This window comes from Sarcophilus harrisii, chromosome 5 (assembly GCF_902635505.1).
Source record: "Sarcophilus harrisii chromosome 5, mSarHar1.11, whole genome shotgun sequence".
In the NCBI taxonomy this organism is placed as follows: domain Eukaryota; kingdom Metazoa; phylum Chordata; class Mammalia; order Dasyuromorphia; family Dasyuridae; genus Sarcophilus; species Sarcophilus harrisii.
Window position 1 is genome coordinate 149,614,490 of NC_045430.1, and position 18,584 is coordinate 149,633,073.

Genomic DNA, 18,584 nt, shown 5'->3' on the forward strand with positions numbered 1-18,584 from the left:
ATGGCAAAATGAGGAGATGCCCATCAAAATAGCTGGACAAGTTGTGGTACATGAGTGTGATGAAATGCTATTGTGTGAAAAGAAATGATGAGTATAGGATGGTTTTAAAAAACCTGGGAAGAGTTATGCGAACTAAAGCAATGTGAAGTGAGCAGAACCAGGAGAACAATGCACACAGGAAAAGCAATATTATATAATGATCAGTTGTGAATGACTTAGCTATTCTGATCAATACAATAATCCAAAATAATTCCAAAGGACTTAAAATGAAAAATGTTATCTATCTCCAAAGAAAGAACTAATGAAGTCTGAGAGCAGACTGAAGATAAGTTTTTCATTTTATGTCTTGTTTTTTCTTTTTTCTTTCTTTTTTTTTTTTTTTGCAACACCACTAATATGGAAATGTTTTGCATGATTTCAAATGTATAACTGATATCACATTTCTTGCCTTCTCAATGGGTGAAGGAGGGATAGAAGAGAAAGAATGCAGAACTCAAAATCTTTTAAAAAATAAATGCTAAAAAAACCTATTAGGATATGTATATTTATATTGTATTTAATTTATACTTTAACATATTTGACATGTATTGGTCAACCTGCTATCTTGGAGAGGAGATGGGAAGGAGGGGAAAAATTGGAACAAAAGGTTTGGCAATTGTTAATGCTGTAAAATTACCCATGCATATAACTTGTAAATAAAAAGCTATAATAAATAAATAAATAAATGCTAAAGTAAATAACAAATTTAAAAAAAAATTTTTTAGGTTATTCCTACACTTGGGATGAAAAATGCCATCTATATCCAGAGAGAGAAAACTATGGAAACTGAATGCAGATCAAAGCATATTAATTTTCAACTTTTTAAAAACTTCCTTTTTGTTATGATTTTTTCTTTTACAACATGTATTAAAAAAGAAAGATTATTCCCATAGGCCAGGCAGCTGCTAGAGAGAACCAGCATCAAGGTACTACAAATGAGAAGAGAGAAAAGGAGATGCTCCCTTTTTGCTTCATGTTCCCAGCACAATCCCTGGCACAGAGTAGGTGTTTAAATATACTTCTTGACTAATTGGATGTCATGAGGGTATGTTTCAAAAGGACTTTTTTATCAAATGGAAATGAGTAAGGAAGGCAAGTCCCAATATTTCTAATAAGGGAGAATAGAGTAAATCATGGTGCCAAAATCATAAAAGTGAAGTCTAGAAAAAGTGTCTCAGAAATCAAGGAATCCAATCATTAGAGAGATAGGAGACTATAGGTATTAGATGATGTATTTGTAATTGGATAAAATTTTGTTATAGTTTTTCTTTGAACAAAGGAGGCTTTTATGGTGGGATAGTTAGAGAATTAGGAAATGTCCATGATCTAAAAAAACAAAAATGTTTAATGATATATAAAAGAAAAATAATTGAAAAGAAATGACAAACTCTAGAGCAGGAGACATTCAGTAGTGTCAAATACTTCAAGGGGTCAAGGACAAGAAAAATCCCTGTGTTTGGTGATTAGGAACTAATTGCCATTTGAGTAGAGTGGTTGGAATGAGTGTCACCACACTGAATTAAGGATATATCTAACGATGAAGTGTCAGCCATGATTACAGATAACTTATAAAAAAAGAGTTTGACTATAAAGAGGAGGTGAGGTAGAGGATAATAGAGGGAGTAAAAATCAATGCAAGGCTAACTTTAAACACTAGGGTAGAGAGATATGCATATTTTACAGGCAGTCAGGAAGGAGGAGCTAAGGGAGGACAAGAGATGGAAAATTCATGTTTTTTCCTTGGTTTCCCTTCTATTTCCAAACATACCAATAGTTTATAAACATACTTCAGTATGGTGCAGGTAGCATAGTATGAAACAAAAAGTGTTATACCAAAAGTCAGGAAAGCTGGCATTGTACAGTAAAGGAGTATAGGTTTTGGGCTCAAAGTGACCACTTTCTCCCTAAGTGACCAAGGCCAATTCACTGGACTTCTTTGAGTCATGGAATCCTCATCTGTAAAATGAAGGGGTTGAATGATTATCCTTGCAGCTCAGAGTCAATGATCTTCTCAAAGTCCAGTTTTGCCATTAATTAGATTTGTGATCTTTAGCAAACACCATGGGTTTCAGTTTCCTCCTCTGTAATGTGAAAGGACTGAACAAGATGATCTCTAATTTCTCTTTCAACAATAACATTATACAACTCAGTTTTGTTGAAGATGTTGTAAAAAATATAAGTTGTCTAACGTAGGGACTTTAAAAGGGATTAAAGAATATGGTAGCACTTATGCAGCAGAAGCAGAAAAGAGACAAGATGACTCAACATATTCTTTGGTATATATAATTAGTATGTCACCAACATGAGATCAACTTTTAAGGGTTCTCAATCAGGGCTTATTAACTTATTCAAAAAATATTTTTTGATAATTGTATTCTAATATATCTAGGTTTCCTGTTTAATTCTATATATTTTATTTTTTGCACTTAAAACCATTATTTTAAAAAGGGGCCATAGGGTTTCACTAAGTTGACATAGAGGTCCATGCCTCAAAAAAGTTTGAGAACTCCAGCTCCAGATTGAAATAAAAGATTTTGGAGTGTAGATTCTATCAAACTTCTCTGTCTGAGAAATTGGCCTGGAATTGTAGGTCAAATCCAACTTCTGGGGTAGTTTTATAAGGATCATATGCAAGCTCTTCAATTTAGTTACAAGAAGAATAAGTGACAACAAGGCCCCATAGTTCAGCCAGTTAATGAAGGATGCTTTCTGTTGCTATACAACTTCTATGTAGTTGAACTTGAAATGGAGGGCAGGTATTCAGTAGTGAATTCAAGCTTTAATGAGATGACCCTATGTGACCCTAAGATATCCAAATTGAAATGGTGCTATTTCCAAATGAAAATGGAATTGTTGAAAGAGAAAATGGTTTGTATACTTTATTGTATACTACTTTATATACCTTAATGTACTACATGAATGTGAATTATTTTTATTCTTAGCAAACTAGCCACCCCAAACTGGGCATTATGGTTTGAAACGAACATCTGTCAAATTCACCATTCAAGTACCCAAAACAAATGTAATTATGTTATTATGTTCAGGCTGTTAACATTTGTCTGTAGAGTGTTAGAGGGTAAAGATAAATCATGGTCATTACATTAAGGGGCATATCTACTATGCAAGGACAAAGAATAAATCTGGCAAACATGACTGAGTAAGCTTTTTCATTTTTCCAATGGAAAGATACTAATTACTAAGTTACTTGGTGCCTCAGATTCTCAGGACAAACTCCTAACTCTTTATTTTGTTTTTAGCTAACCAATTAGTCAATAAGTATTTGTTGACTGTCCAGCCTGTGCTAGGTTTTTTGGGACTATAAAAAAAAAAGTAATACATGATCCTTGTTTTTTGGTAGTGTATAATCACAGTAAGGATATAAGATTAGCATATACTACTATGTGCAACACATTGTCCTAGATGCTAGAGTGAAGAAATACAAAAATGAAAAGATACAGTTTCTACTCTCAAGAAGTTGACAATATAGTAGAGGAGATAACATGTATACAAGTAATGAAAAATGATATGAGTCAAGCCATGAGTAAACAAATTTTAAAAAAAGGAAAATTGTTTTCAATATAATGTGTACATAAACTAGAATCTGAGTTGGATCTTGAGGAATGTGCAAGGTTTCAACAGAGAGTAAAGATGAGGGCACTTCAGGAATAGGGAATATCATGAAACAAGTAAATGCATTATGAAATATGAAGGGATTTTTTTGTGTTTCCCCCAAACAACCTCTCCTACTTTATTATATTGGGTGTCCTTAAGCCCCTAAATATACCTACTATTTTGTATTTCTTCAGCATCATGAATATGTATTTCACAGCATTTTAAAACATGCACACACATACAACCATGGATTAATGACTTCATTCACAAATTATAATTGGACCTTCATGAAGCTGTGGCAATAGAGGTTGGCTTCCAAGGACGCAGCTTAAGATGGGGAGTTGGAAGGGCTGACCCATATTAAGGTGAGTACAACTAAAACTTAAGAGTACATAACACCAATACTCTCATTCATTTCTTCTTTCTTTCTCTCCCTTCCACCCACTGATCAGAAATGACTAATTAACATCATATTTAAAATCACAGAATTTTAGGGTTGACTTTAGTGATCTTTCCACTTTTTATAGAGGATTTTTGTGACAGGAATACCTTAGAGAAGTAATACCAGGCTACAACAAAAGCTATGAGAAGCTGCCGTGCTTCTCTTGAGCTTGCAATAGGACTGATTTTAATGGTAATCAATCAATCAATGAAAAAGCACTTAGATATAGGGACTTTAAAACTTTTCTAGCTTTCCAGGTTGACAACTCCACTGTTGAATTCAGGGTTCAATGAATGACTTTTGATTTTAGTATGATCATATTTCTCAGCCTGAATGCTGAATGCTACTTCTGCCCAATCTTTTTACCTCTGCCCAAGTTTCAGGTTTCCCCCCCTCCAAAGCCAATTTATTTTAATTCAAAAGCTATTTATTAAGGGCCTACTATGCACAGGGCATTGTATCAGCCAACACTTGAGCACCAATTAGTACTTAATGAGTTACCTTTCAATGAAGCTTGCTCCAGAGAAGAGAGGAAATGAACTATTCTTTCTGCGTCAGGAGCCTGGGTCACCTGCTGTGCCAGAACTGAACAAGAAAAGCAACTCCCTTAGGGTTCGTGGCCGCTCCTTCTATGTTCACTTTGCCATAAAATAGGTTGTTATAGCTGGAAGGGACCTGAGAGCTTATCTAGTCCAGTGGATTCCAAATTTTTTTGATCGTGCACCCCTATCAGCAAAAAAAAAAAAATGCACCCCCAATATATGTATATTTATAAATTATATCCATGTTCTACTATACTAATAATTAGATACTTTATAACACTTATATAGAAATAGAAATTAAAAAGTATAAGATAAAGATGAAATAGTATTTGATCCCAGAGTCAACAAAGAGACATCAGAGTTTACTGAGTAGGTAAATGATCACAGCTAGACATGAGCATTAGGGGAATCGCTTCTGAAGTTGTGTGGAGGATGGATTGCAGACATGGGAGGTTGGAGGCAGAGAGATCAAATAAGTGCTCACTGCATATAGTATAGGTGTGAAGGAAAGGAGGAAGGTCCGATCTTGGGTGGTAGACATGTGACAGATGTGGAGGTCAAACTGATTTGGCAACTGCTTGGAAAATGCAGAGCAAGGGAAAGTGATGACTGAAGATGACACCCAGATCATGAAGCTAGGTGATTGGAAGGATGGTGGTATCCTTGAAACGAATGGGGAAATGTGAAAGAGGAGTAGGGTTGGGAGAAAAGATAATGTATGATACGTGAGATGCAAATGACCACAATTCAACTATACCTGCTCATCTTGTATGACTTACTGTCTCACCCAAAATGAAAACGGGGAAGCAGGGCTCTTATTCACCAGAAATTAACTCTGAGCACAAAGTCTGCCTTACAAGGGCACCTGAAAAAGCCAAAAGGTGATATGGAAAGCATGGTGTGGGAGCCAAATTTTCTCAATGGCATCTGTGGAATAGCTTCCATGGGTGCCTAGGAGAAATCAAAGGCTTATACCTGGCTCAGAAGGGGGTAGAGGTAGGGAAGGGGTCAAGAGCTTGTATGTATTTATGTTGGAGACAAACCTCATAACTAACTATTAAGGTGAGAATGAGATGTAATCCATCTCCTCCCTCCCCCAATGGCTGAAAACATACCTTTTGGGGTCAATATATGGTTTCACAAGGGTCAGTCCATAGCTGTGACCACAGGTCTAGTATAAACTCTTCATTTCACAGATAAAGAAATTGAGACCTATATAACTCAGGTAATTACACAAGACCATGCAAATGGTGAGTGTATACAGATTCCCAATCTAGTTCTCCTTGATTAACATGGAGTATGCTCACTGCTTTCCCCTTCTGCTTTTCCACCGTTATGGTTACTTTCTATAATTTAAGATCTCCCATAAATCCAAATTATTAAAGACTAAACAAAATTTTCTAGATCTTACTAAGATCTTGAATGTTTTCCTGAATTTAAATATCTAAAGTATTACTTATATGTACTTAGATACTTCAATGTAACAGGGATTGATGATTTCATTAGTTTAGGTACTCCTTTCACTGATGCAGATTTCAACTCCTTTATATCTGAGTGGAAAGCAATAACAACAGGTTCTTAATAAGTGCCTACTCTGTAGAAAACACAGAGCAGTGCTTGACTGATCTTTATGAAATATTGTGGCTTAAATAATTTATCATTTGGTGATCTAAGTGTTGGTTCATGATGAGCAGCTATGTAGAGGGGGGGTGATCCTCGGTTCTTAAAGGAAGAATACCAACTCTGGTAGGTTTTACTAAACTAAAAGGACTTAAAAACCTCATTATAATATATATTGGCCATGATGAACTAGCTACTTTAGAAAAGCTTATCCATAAGGTGGCTGCAGAGGAATGGATTTTTGAGCTATAGCAACTTTGAAAGATCACCTATTAATCTGTAGTAGGGTTGCCACTCACCTTGGCAGTGGAAGTATCTAAACTGATGAAATCACAGATCTTTAAAGGATTGAAGAGCTATCCAAATTCCCCCTCTGAACTACCCAACTCTTCACCATTTGACAGATGAAAAATTGAGGGCTAGAGAATTTAAGTGACTTCTCAAAGTCACACAGTCATTTAAGGGGACAATGAAGCAATAGATCCTCCACAGTAGGGACCACACTGGCTCTTTCTGTTGTATCCACAAAGCACTTGGTAGTGTTCTGCATACAATGAGACAAAAACTCAAATAATATTTAAATTGTTAATAATAATAAGAGAGAAATAAAAGAGTTAGAGAAATTCCCAAGGAAGTTATATTCTTTAATGAGGGAAATGCCAGAAAAGGGACACTGGTTTCAACACACACAAATTTCTTGATAGTAACCATTCACTTTCATCAGATAGACTGTTCTTTGTTTCAAACTTCCTTTATGCAAACTTACTGAAATTCTCTGTTTTAGGTCCTTTCCTTTGGTGTTCCAGTTAAAACACAAATCTGCCTGGAATGAGTCCTGAAGGCACAAACCTCCCTCTCCTTGTGTTGATGACACAAACTCAGGCTAATTCTTTAGATCCTGGCCTCCCTAACAAGGCTCAGGTTTGAACTCATTTGTTATAACAGGACCAAGAGGTTTGACAGAAGACCTGCAGTTCCTAGAATAATCAAATCTTGTTCTGAGAGCAGAGGTAGGGGAGGAGGAATTTCCTCACCACCAGACACTCTGGAAGACAGGTAGTAGCTGCTTCTTCCAGAAAAACAAACAAACAAACAAACAAACAAACAAACAAACAAACAAGGAAGTCGGAGGTCTGTTCAGAACCATGGATGCAAACATGTCCAACAGAGATGGAGAATCCACTTACCGCAGTGAGACTGGAAAACCTGGGGCTTGACTACCTGATTGCAGAAATTGCATACTACGAGATAGAAGTCGTCATGTGCTGGGCAGTGGCCAAATAAGTGCATATCTGTGGGGAAAAGGAAAAAAAAAATTAAAAAAAAAAAACAATCATTTCTATTTTGGTGTAAAATTTGTTGGCAACCCTTTGAGGACAAGTTTCCAAAAAAACAAAGAGAAACCTAAGGATTTTTACTAAAGGGAAAGCAGTTTGTCATAACCCAGCTCTTCAATTCTCAAAGTGATTGTTTTACTTAAAGGAGGGCTCCTCATGTTGCCCTTGGAAGTGGAGAATTCTTGACCATTTCTAGAGCAGTGTTGATGAAGGTCCATGAATGGTGTACCACGTGGACTTTTTTTGGCCTAAAGAGAAAGCAGAATGCTAGTAGTGTTCTTTCCTCATTTCAGAATTTTTGGGGAATCAAATCTGTGATATTATTAGTATATGGAGCTTCTAGTAAGAAGATTACCTTGACTAATATACATTATCCACCTGCTGTGAAACTTAAGTCTTAAGGGAACTGCCTGAAGCACTGAGAGGTTAAGCCACTTGCCTGGGATCAAACAGCTAGTATGTGTTCCCCAATTTTTTGGGACTCCATGGCTAGCTATATACTTTTTCAGGTTGCTCATATCAGATTTATCTCTCTGGAAATGAGACTTTCTCTGTTCAAGATCTGGGAAAGTTCCCCTAATAATAAAAACAGCTTCCATTTATACAGTTTCACATTTTATAGTATTTTCCTCACCATATTATTGTGAGAGAGTAATATGTTGCATATTCCCATTTTATAAATGAGTAACTGAAGCTCAGAAAGTTAAAACGATTGTTGTACAATAAATGCCAGAAATGGACCCTCAAAATCAAGTGTTTTGAACTCAGGTCCAGGGCTCTATGACCTACATCAAATTGAGTTACATGGGGACTTTACCACTGATCTCAGATCTCAGAATATTATACTGTCAGGAGCTCACTATTTAATAGAGTAGCTTAGCATCTGCATTCTTTAAAAAGTGATCCTAGAGACCTGAAGCTAGGTGATATAGATCCACATCCCATGGTGGATGCACTGCACTGGGTTATAGAATCAGAAATTTCAAGGTGAAAGGTTCGTTGGAGGTGATCTAATCCGACCTCTTCAGTTTATAGGTGAGGAAATTATTCCAGAAAGAGTAATTTGTCAAACACTGTACATGTAATAAATAATCTAGAATCTGGATTTGACCCTAAATCCTCTTATTCCAGCATTCTCCTGTATCATGTTGCCTCCTCTTAAAGGAGGCAACCAATTCACTGTCAACACTTTCAAGGTGGATTTACATCTAGAAAAAGAACTAAGGAAAATGAATATAAATCAACACATGCTATGTTCACTTCTTTTTTCTGTTTTTTTTTTTCTCTTTCAGGGTTTTCTCTTTTTCAACATGACTCATAAAACAAGGTGTATTAAAAATAAATTTACTAGGAAAAAAAAGCACTCTTAAGGTGAGGTGGGGGAGAGCTAGGAAATTATTACCCTTCATCATTGTCATCTGTATATCTTTACATATGTTCAGTATATTACACAGGTCAATTTTATGAGTGGCTTGTGATTTTAAAAAAAGGCACAAAGGCTGAGTTGCTTATGATGCATGAAAGGCTTTCAAAACCTTCACAAATGCTTTAGCACAGACCTCCCTCCCTGCCCCCGCCCCCCCCCCCCCATTCTGCTTAAAGAGAAATAAACCCAGTTTGTTGACAACATACCAAAGTGCTGAAATAGTTCCTTTCACTGTGGTAGGAACAAGCTATCCTAGAAGAAGCTTCAACTTTTTTTGAAGGAGAATCCCTAATGGTGATAGCCAGGAAGTAGCCCTTTCAAGCTGTGCTAATAAAAGATTAGCCACTTGGGTCAGTCACTTGCTCAGCTGGTTGGTGGGTCCCCAGCAGAGAAGTTCTCTTGGCAAATTTCATTTAATTGCATCTGAATTCTGCCTGTTTCCTTTTCAGCCAATGAAAGAGCAGTAAGCTGGAAGTAAGGAGGTCTGGAAAGACTAGCATAGGAGCCTCTGAAAGGGAAAGACCAGCAAAGGAAAAAGCTCAGTGAAAAGTGAGTTGGGATTTCAAGTACCAAGGGAGCAGGGAGAGGAAGGAGGGAAGAAGGAATAGAATTTGGAACTCAAAGCTTTTTTTAAGAAAAAAAAGTTTTAAATATTTTTAACATGTAATTGGGGGGGATGATAAAATACTATTTTAAAAAACAACAACCAAAGAACTAAGTGCTACATCATTTCTGATGATGGAAGTCCAGGTTAGACTAGTGTCTATAAGGACAGGCATCAGTGCTCTAAGTTTAGAAGTCTCACAGGCAAAGATATTAAGAATGAATAACAAGTGCCCCCATAGAGAAATGATCAAAGGTTATGAACAAACAGTCCTCAAAAACAGAATCATAAAATGTTAAAAAAAAATGCTCCAAAACATTATTTATAAGAGAAATGCAAATAAAACCAGCTCTAAGCTTTCACCTCACACTCAGCAATTGGCAAAGGTGATAAAAGATGGGAATAGTCAACAGTGGAGGGAATGGAGAAAGATAGACACAGGAATGTTTTGTTGGTGAGACTACGAATTAGTACAACCATTTTTGAAAAGCAATTTGGACTTAGGAAAAATAGGAAGAAATTTAAAACAAATGATGTGAAAACAAAATATACCAAATACAATTTATTTTATTAAAAATATTTCATGACAAGTTTCTGGCAAAATAATAAAGGTAATAGCATGTTTTGTCTCTAGAAGTGGTGGGAAGTATTATCCCCCCAAAAGCTGTCCCCCCCAAAAAGAGTTCAGAATTAGGAACAGCTGACAGTGACACCAGCACATCACAAAAGTGACAGTACTTTCTGTGGGACCACAACCAAGCTATCCCTAAAATAAAGGTAAAAGAAATAAATTTTGTCCCTTGGGTCTCTTAGTTTGCTGAGACTTTTCTTGATGTTCATTCAACAGAGTTACCAAGTGCTTACTATGTGCAGAACGCAAGTAGAGAGGCATGGGAATAAAATTAAGTGATTTGTGCACTAGGAAGCATATTATATGCTTCCTTATCTCCTCTTGGAGATAAGGCATGTATCCAAATAACTAACACAAGGTAGATTATTTAGCAAGACATGCAATGCTATAAATTCAGTCAGATGAGAAAGAGATTACTTTAGAGTAGGGGAGATTTTCCTTGGTTTCTCTTATGGGTGGTAACAGCTTCCAGGGATCATCAAAGAAATTCTTTTACCAGTAAGTAATTGGTATTTCTGAAAACATGGAAAGGTTAGCCTTGTCACCCATTATCACAAATATCAAACTGGAGTAGCACAATTTAGTAAACAAAGATAATTTAACCTAAATTTGAGCATGGGATAAGGGAGGGTAGAAATAGTCTGCTAGATGGTGGGGGAGAGGGGGATGCTCTTAGAATAATACAAGAAAAAGAATGTTAAATGTGGAGACAAAGGACTAAATTTGAATCCTGACTGCCATTTTCTACCTGGGTGATTTTAGGTAGGTTATTGAGCCTCTTTGGGCTTCAGTTTCCTCATTTGCAAAATGAGGCAGTTGGACTAGAAAACATTTAAGGTCCTTTCAAGTTTTAAATCTATTATGGGTGAACTTTATAATCTTTTGTCCACAGTACCTCTTTTGGAGGGGGAAGGGAAATGCTTGTTTCCTTCTCTAGTGGTGTGATGTTTCTATAAAAATACCATATTCTATAAAAATCAGCTCAAAGATATTACTATTAAATTTTCAGTGTGAACACATATCTTGGAAATAAAATTGATTTATTACTTTGTTGATTTTCTAGACTTAAGAAAAAGATAGAGAAAATGTCAACCATTCAGAAAAAAAAATTTAAAAGAGCGCACACATTTTTGTCCTTGTGAAGAGCTGGTTGTTAAACATTTATCAGTATATCACTGCTTAGGTTCATATAGATCTTCATACTTTTAAAAGTGCTTTCATATCTATCAACTCATTTAATCTTCATGATACCACTGTGTAAAAGGAGTAGACAGGAGAAATATCACCATTCTTATTTTGTAGATGATGCAACTGAAACCCAGTGACTGCCCACGGTCACGCCATAGTCAAGTAGAGGTCTCTTGAAGTCTTATAACCTTAGAATATCAAGACAATTTTAAGAATAATGTGTAAACACCATTGGACTCTGAGCTCAAATTAGATAATTAGGTAAAATGGAGAAAGATCTGAAAGCTTTCTCCAATGTCTTGTTTTTCTTTTGCCTTTTCTGCAAAGCCTCTGATTTTCTTTCCAGTTGTTGAAGTGCCAATTTCTAATGGACCAGTGTTTTGAATTCTGTTTATCTACACTAGTTAAGAGGAAAATCACCTATAAGGAGATGAGATCTTCAATCTACCGTTCCAAGGGAATGGTGACAAGGAGTGAAAACCCTGAACTTTCAAGTTAGGAGTTGTACTCTACACAAACTTACAAAAAGAGATAATAATCTCTTAGTTTCAAGCATATCATTCAAAACAGTTGAAAGAGTCAAAACCAAACCTTTTGTTTCATCCTTTCTTGCTCCTGTCAGTAGAACATCTGTTTAGTAGAGATGAAGATAACAGTACCATCAAAGAGATTAGCACCAAGACTGATGGTCTAATCATTTTTGCAACATATCTCTGAGGCGAAGGGAGCCAAGTTGTATTAGACAAAGTCTGCAGATAGTGGGGGAGACGGTAAGTGATTAAGCCCTAGGTGTTAGTAATGAATCAGAGGTAGAGATGAATCAGAATCATATAGTGAGTATCAAAGAGTTTGTCCATTGGGGTTCAGAATCTGCCTAATCTGGGGATGTTGATGGGCAGTCTACTCAGAGAGGCCAGTCAGAACCTCCTTCCTAATTCAGGTCTTATCCAAAGGATTGCAAAGAAATCCTTATAAAACAGAGAGATATGAATCTCAAGGAAAGGGAGTCCAAATCAGAAGTCCAGCAAAGCAGTGATTTTTGCAAATCTACCCATACTTGCCAAGAGACACAGACATGAAGATTTCCAGAAGAATATTTCTCCAGGAGTATTACTAATTGGGGGTGGGAGAAAGATAAAAAGATGAATATTAACAGGTAGAAAAGGGACACATAATAGACTGGGGCAAGGAGAAGGGGCAGGAGGTGAATGATAGCTTTTTGATTCTTTTTTTTATTTTTAAACTTATAAGCAGCTGCAAATAACCAAAAATTAAAATTATCTAGGCAGACTTCTAACCTTCTGACTTGAAACAACTAAGCCCATATTGAGAAAGTTGCCAATTCTTTCAATCTCTACGTAAACATTATCATCTATCAATGATCTGTTATTCTCATATCAATGGGATAAAATCTCATTCTTCCTATATGACCTTGTTAAGGTCATTCCTCCTTATCCTCATTTTCTCAATCAAAAAATAGAGAAAAAAAATACTCATTTATTACATTAGAATGTTTTGAAGAATAGCAAATAGGAAGCATTTGAGCAATCTAGGAAAGCATATTTGTCTGTTTGGTTTCATTTTCTTTAGCAGTATAGCCAAAAGATAAGTAATATATAGCTAGCTTACAATTAGAAAGACCAAGGTTCAAGACTTGCCATTGGTACATATTGGCTCTAGAGTGTTCTGAGCAACATTGTAAGACAAAAAATTACAAAGTGGCTACTGATTTGCATTGGTAAAGAGAATTTCCTCAGCAAGAATTCCTTACGCTAAAGAAATCATTGGCTCAGAGGGCAACAAAAGATGTATATATCCATGTAAAATGTTATCAGTATTAGCTGTCCAAGATCTTATGTACAAGTATAAAATAAATATCTAGCCATTTTGTCTACTAAGAAGATAGTTAAAATAAAGGCTAACTACTGCCTAGAGGAAAGAAATAAATTGTTTAAAGACTCTATTTTCGACTAAAATCTCACCCATTCTTAATTATTCAGACTAATAAATCTTCGGTATTTATAGCCTTTATCCTATATAAGTAGTTCTCATTTTCCTTGTTGTGGCCAATCACAGTCATGTTTTCAGCTGACAGCCCTAGTAGGAGGCAGGCAGCACATAAATGAATTTACATCAGATTGTCTGCTGACTTATAAGACTCAGTCTAGTTCTGCAACTTCTCCTTCCAAAGGCTCAGTTGCATCACCTCTCCTCCCAACAAATTGGCAGAAAAGGATAGCTAGGTGGAGGAGAGAGGATAGGTGTAGTAAAGGGCAGGGGAAATCATGGCAGAGGAATGGAAGAAAAGAGGGGAAATGTCTTAGAAAAAGCAAGAGGGGCAAAGGACTACGTAAAACAATGAGGGCAGTTTACTTGTGTAGTAATTTCCTCTGAAGGCAAATCTCAAAGAAAGCTCTGTTTTGGCAATGACTGTATCATTTGAGTAAATTCTATTCTCCCAAGAGTACCACTTTGAAAGATTGAACTCATTTAGATGTATGTTAGAATATTTGCTTTTGGGGAAGAAAAAAATGTCTCATCATTTTATAGCCACATATCACATTCAGTTCTTAAAAACAGGCAATTAAAGGAAAAAGCCACACTCTAGTGACAAACACAACCCATTATTATAAAGAATATGCTGGATTTGTGGCTAAAACAGAAAGACTGTTGATTTTTGTAGATTTAGAATCAAACAGTACTATGTATACCTTTGAGTTGGCTTTTAGACACTGTGAAGCAACAAGTGCTGATGGATCAAAGGAAGAAAAATTCAGCTCCAAATAAGGGTTCATGCATTTTAATGGCAACTACATCAAGGTGTAAAATGAAGCAAACTGCTAAGAAGGCAATTCAGGGAAGCTGAAAGACTGCAGCAGGAGGTAGCAAAATGAATGACTCATAATTTGGTCTTAAATGCTATAGGGATAGTCATAGTGATAAACAGGAGCAAAACAGACATCCTAGCCTTAGTGTCTCAAAAAGTCATAAATGATCTCCTTAAAGATACTTCTGAAGGCTTCCTAAAGAGATCCTCTCCAGAAATCTATGACTTTGATAAAATAGTTACTTTGCTTTTTGACTGGTAAAAAAAAAAATGAGACTATAATTATAAAGTAGACTCTGCTGGCACAGAACCCAGTCCTCAGGGATCATAAGGACTAGAGATCTAGAGTCAGAAGGGAACTCAGAGGCCAACTATGCTTTGTTAAATATAACTTTAGATGACTTGTTACTGTGTGCCCTATTTATATAAATTATAGAAAGCTTTATACTATATACTTAGGTCATTTATAGTGGATAAATACAGTATTTGAGGTTATTTCTATTAAAAAAAAATTGAGCATCAGGAACCCAATTCTTTATCATACCATCATATTATGTACAGTATCTTTCCCAGGAAGAAAACCTATATGGTACGAAGACCATCTGTGCCATAAGTGTATTACAACAGAAAGACAAGACATCTCTTTAGGGATGAGGGACAAGGTAACTATAGCCATGAAGACTAGGACATATGACGTTAAATTTCTTTGGAAAATTCTAGGCATCATATGTATTTGGTCACTGATTTCAGCTGTGCTTTGTGAGCCTTCAATGCAGTATCTCAACAGATTCTGATTTCTTTCAAAACAGACAAAGTTGACAATCTTTCTTCAACATTGGAGATAGTCCTTCAGAGTTCCTATGGCCAACAGAATTCATGAACCACGCTGCAGCCAATTTGGCGATGTACTCTCTGAACTTGGCTAGGTTGCTCCTGGAGGGAAAGACAAGCTAGTAGCTGTTCTGCTCCTGAAGATGTTCTAGCCTTCTAAACCACCATAATAGATCTTTAGTGGAAGCTCATTTCTACGGTCTCAGGTATTTAAAGCTATTCAATCATAAATTACTTTGTAAACAGACATAATTCAGATCCAATAATTAGAATAGAACATACAGGACATATGAATGAACTATGAACTCTACTGTGGAAGAATTAGGAAGCTTGGTTTAGTTAAATCAAAAAAAGTTTTTATTAATTTCCTACTATGTTCTTGGCACTATGCTAAGTACTGGACTAAGTTAGTGAGAAGAAGGCCCTGAATGTCCTATCTAGTACTTGAACAAGTTATTTGAGAAGACTTTATTTATAATTAATATATTCTTTTTTCTCTATCTTTTAAAAGTTTTATTTTTAATTACTAAAAATTAACTCTCATTGGAAAAAAAAAAGAAAAAGAAAACCATTGCAACACTATGCATAATCAACCAAAGACAAACAATAAATCCCACAATAAACAACTTCAAAAAAAGGTCTCATTTTGCACCCTGAGTCTGTCACCTCTATGTCAGGAAGTCTTTCTTGATTAAATTATTCTTTTCAATTAATGAAAATCTCTCATCTCTTCCTCCCATTTTCCCCCTATCCTCTGAAAAAGAAACAATAACAAAATCCTTCTAAAATATGTATAGTCAAACAAAACAAATTCCTTTATTGGTCAGTCTATATCCTGAGTCCATCACCTCCATTACAGGAAGGTTGGTAGATTCATCATGTGTATTCTGGAATCATAGTAGGTCATAGCATTTCTTAGGTCTTTCAAAGATTTTTCCTTGTATACTGTGTGTGTGTGTGTGTGTGTTTAAATCACCTAAATTGTTTTTCTGATTCTACTCACTTCCCACTTTAATCTTAAGATGCTTGTCTCAAAATTTTTTATTAAAAAGTTAAATAGATAGGGTTTCCCATTGAAATATGTTTAGTGGTGTTCTTCCAACTTCATTAATAGAGAGTCAAGTGCCCAGGCTTCAATTTAATACAAAAATGCAATTTCTCTGAATTAACAAAATTATGAAAGAAGTTATTTTGTTTGTAAGCAAATTAAGATCAAAAAGAGAGAGAAAAGAAGCAATATATAAAGGGGAGAGAGGGAAGGAGATTGAAAAAGGAAGGAAAGAGGAAGAAAAGAAAAAAATCCCATTAAATCCATCAAGTAAAGAGAGAACGATTTTGGTTTTGAAAATGATTAACCCAGAAGCTCCAAAGGAGAAGGGGCTACTGCTTCTCTAGGGACTCCTCACTCAGTTACTTGACACCTTTCTTTCTACACAATGTAAAAGTCAATAGTCTTTCTGTGGGCAAAAAGTGACCACTTTTGCATTTCCAGATTTCAGAAAACTGAAACCTTTCAGTAAGAGTCCAAAGCATCGAAGACTGGGAACAGAAATTGAAACAAAAGGTCTCTAGAAAGATAAGCAGTTCCAGGGAGCTTTTCAAGCAAAAGTATGTCCACCCAGGTGATAAGAAGCTTAAGTTTTTTTTTCTTTTAAAATCCAAGTGCCAAGAAGGCTGACTGCCCCTGCTTGAGGTGGGCTGAGCGGGAGGAAGCTCCTTCCTATAACTGAACAAACTGTGTTGGGGAGCTTTGCCTGTTAGTGAAAATGACATTTGGCTTCTGTCAAGCTTCAAGACATAGGGGGCAAGCAATATGCCCTCAAATGATTCTGCCTATAAACCATCCTTTCCTATTGCCCCCACCCTCAGGAAAACAAAACAAAAAAGCCTAATACCAACCGCAAAAGAAACCCTAAAAATTCCTTTTCCAGGAAAATGAGCATATACAGAAATTTAATCCAAAAGTGTGTGTGTGTGTGTGTGTGTGTGTGCATATGCATGCATATATGTGATGTCAGTATAGAAGAGCTGCCTCTGAGTCACTGGGCTGATGCTGCTCTCACACCTCACTCAGCCCACTCTCACACAGCTGCTTATCTTGACTCCAATCAGATTCTGCTAAATTTTCCTACATTGCAGAGTAAGTGAGGGATAACTGAAGCAAGAAGGATAGAAGTACTATTGCTAGGGATCTAGATTAGAAACCAAAAGCAGCTGGGGCCTAAGTAGCCAGAGCAATAATTGCACTAGAAGATACAAATAGTTTTAAATTCTATTTCTATTCTCTTCCAACACTTCATGGAAATCACTTGTCTTTCCTGTTCCTCAAATTTCCTATATGTAAAATGCAGAGAGTGCTACACAAATGTAAAGCTAAGTTCCAAATTTCTAGCCTTAATTAGGAGAGATATGTTGTAGATAAATAACTGGTGGTATGTCCCCTAGAGGGAGATATATCAACGAGTGTTGCTTTTGAAACCCAAGGTTTTGGGCTCAAATTTCACCTTTAATGCTTGCTATCTATTTGATCTTGGCAAGACACCTCAACCTCTTTGGGTCTCAGTTCTTTTATCTGTTTTTTAAAAAAAGGCGGAGGTGGGTAGAGCGAGCTGATCACTAGGGTCTTTTCTTGTTTTAGAGCTAAATTTTTATGATTTTCCTGGAAGAAAAAGTGCTATAGAAATTTATCTAGAAAAAATATTGTTAAGGAGACATTTTCCACATAGAACATCTTGGAATGAGGAAGTAACTAATTCCTGACCATCTCAAGGCATCCTGCTCTAACACACAAATTGTGAAGGGACTTCAGCTGCTTGTATGGAGGTTTTTGAGGCTCCTCCCTTTGGTTGCATTTCCTGTTTCCTCATCCTACAGCTGCTACTTGCTTCAGAATGGCAGATCCTGATGTACCTGGAAGACAAAGATTTCTTAATTTCACTTCCCAGTTCTGTCCTGTCTGACTCCTCCCTTTTACCTATGTCCTGTCTAACTCACTGAACATAAAAATGCAAAAATGAAAACCATTTCAAAAGGCCACAACGAACCTATTAAACAAAACAAAACAAAACAAAAAACAGCTTCCCTCCCAATTTTGTTAGGGAAACAGGTACCCATATTGTTGGTGTCACTATAAGTGATTTAATCCTTCTGCAAAGCAATCTGGCAAGAATTAGCAAGAATTAGAAAACTATTTATACTTTCAGATCTTATACTTTCTCTCTGGGGAAATTCCCAAGAAAATCACTGAAAAGAAAAACAAAATCCTGATTCATAAAAAGATGGTCATAAAATACCATTTTTTTTAAAATTTGGAAAATAACACAGATTTCTTCGAATAAGAAAATGATCAGGCAAATTTACAAACATAATTCAACACTATGAAGCTATTGTAAAAGATAAGCATTTGGATTATGAAAATGGAAATGTGTTTATGAAATAATGTGACATTAAAAAAAGCAAAGCAAAAGCATACTTATTATTTAATA

General features: G+C 36.0%; 1 protein-coding gene across 4 annotated transcripts in view; it reads right to left on the reverse strand.

Moving 5' to 3' along the window:
• The window catches only part of ATXN7L1 (ataxin 7 like 1), a 238,297-nt gene that overhangs the window by 144,431 nt on the left and 75,282 nt on the right, over positions 1–18,584 (reverse strand). For 3 of the 4 annotated variants that reach the window (XM_031938731.1, XM_031938730.1, XM_031938732.1), the window contains exon 3: positions 7,443–7,547. In XM_031938731.1, the coding sequence (XP_031794591.1) occupies positions 7,443–7,547 (105 nt within the window). Of the gene's footprint in view, positions 1–4,594; positions 4,679–7,442; positions 7,548–18,584 lie in introns of all 4 variants that reach the window. The other variant, XM_031938736.1, reaches the window with a different exon arrangement.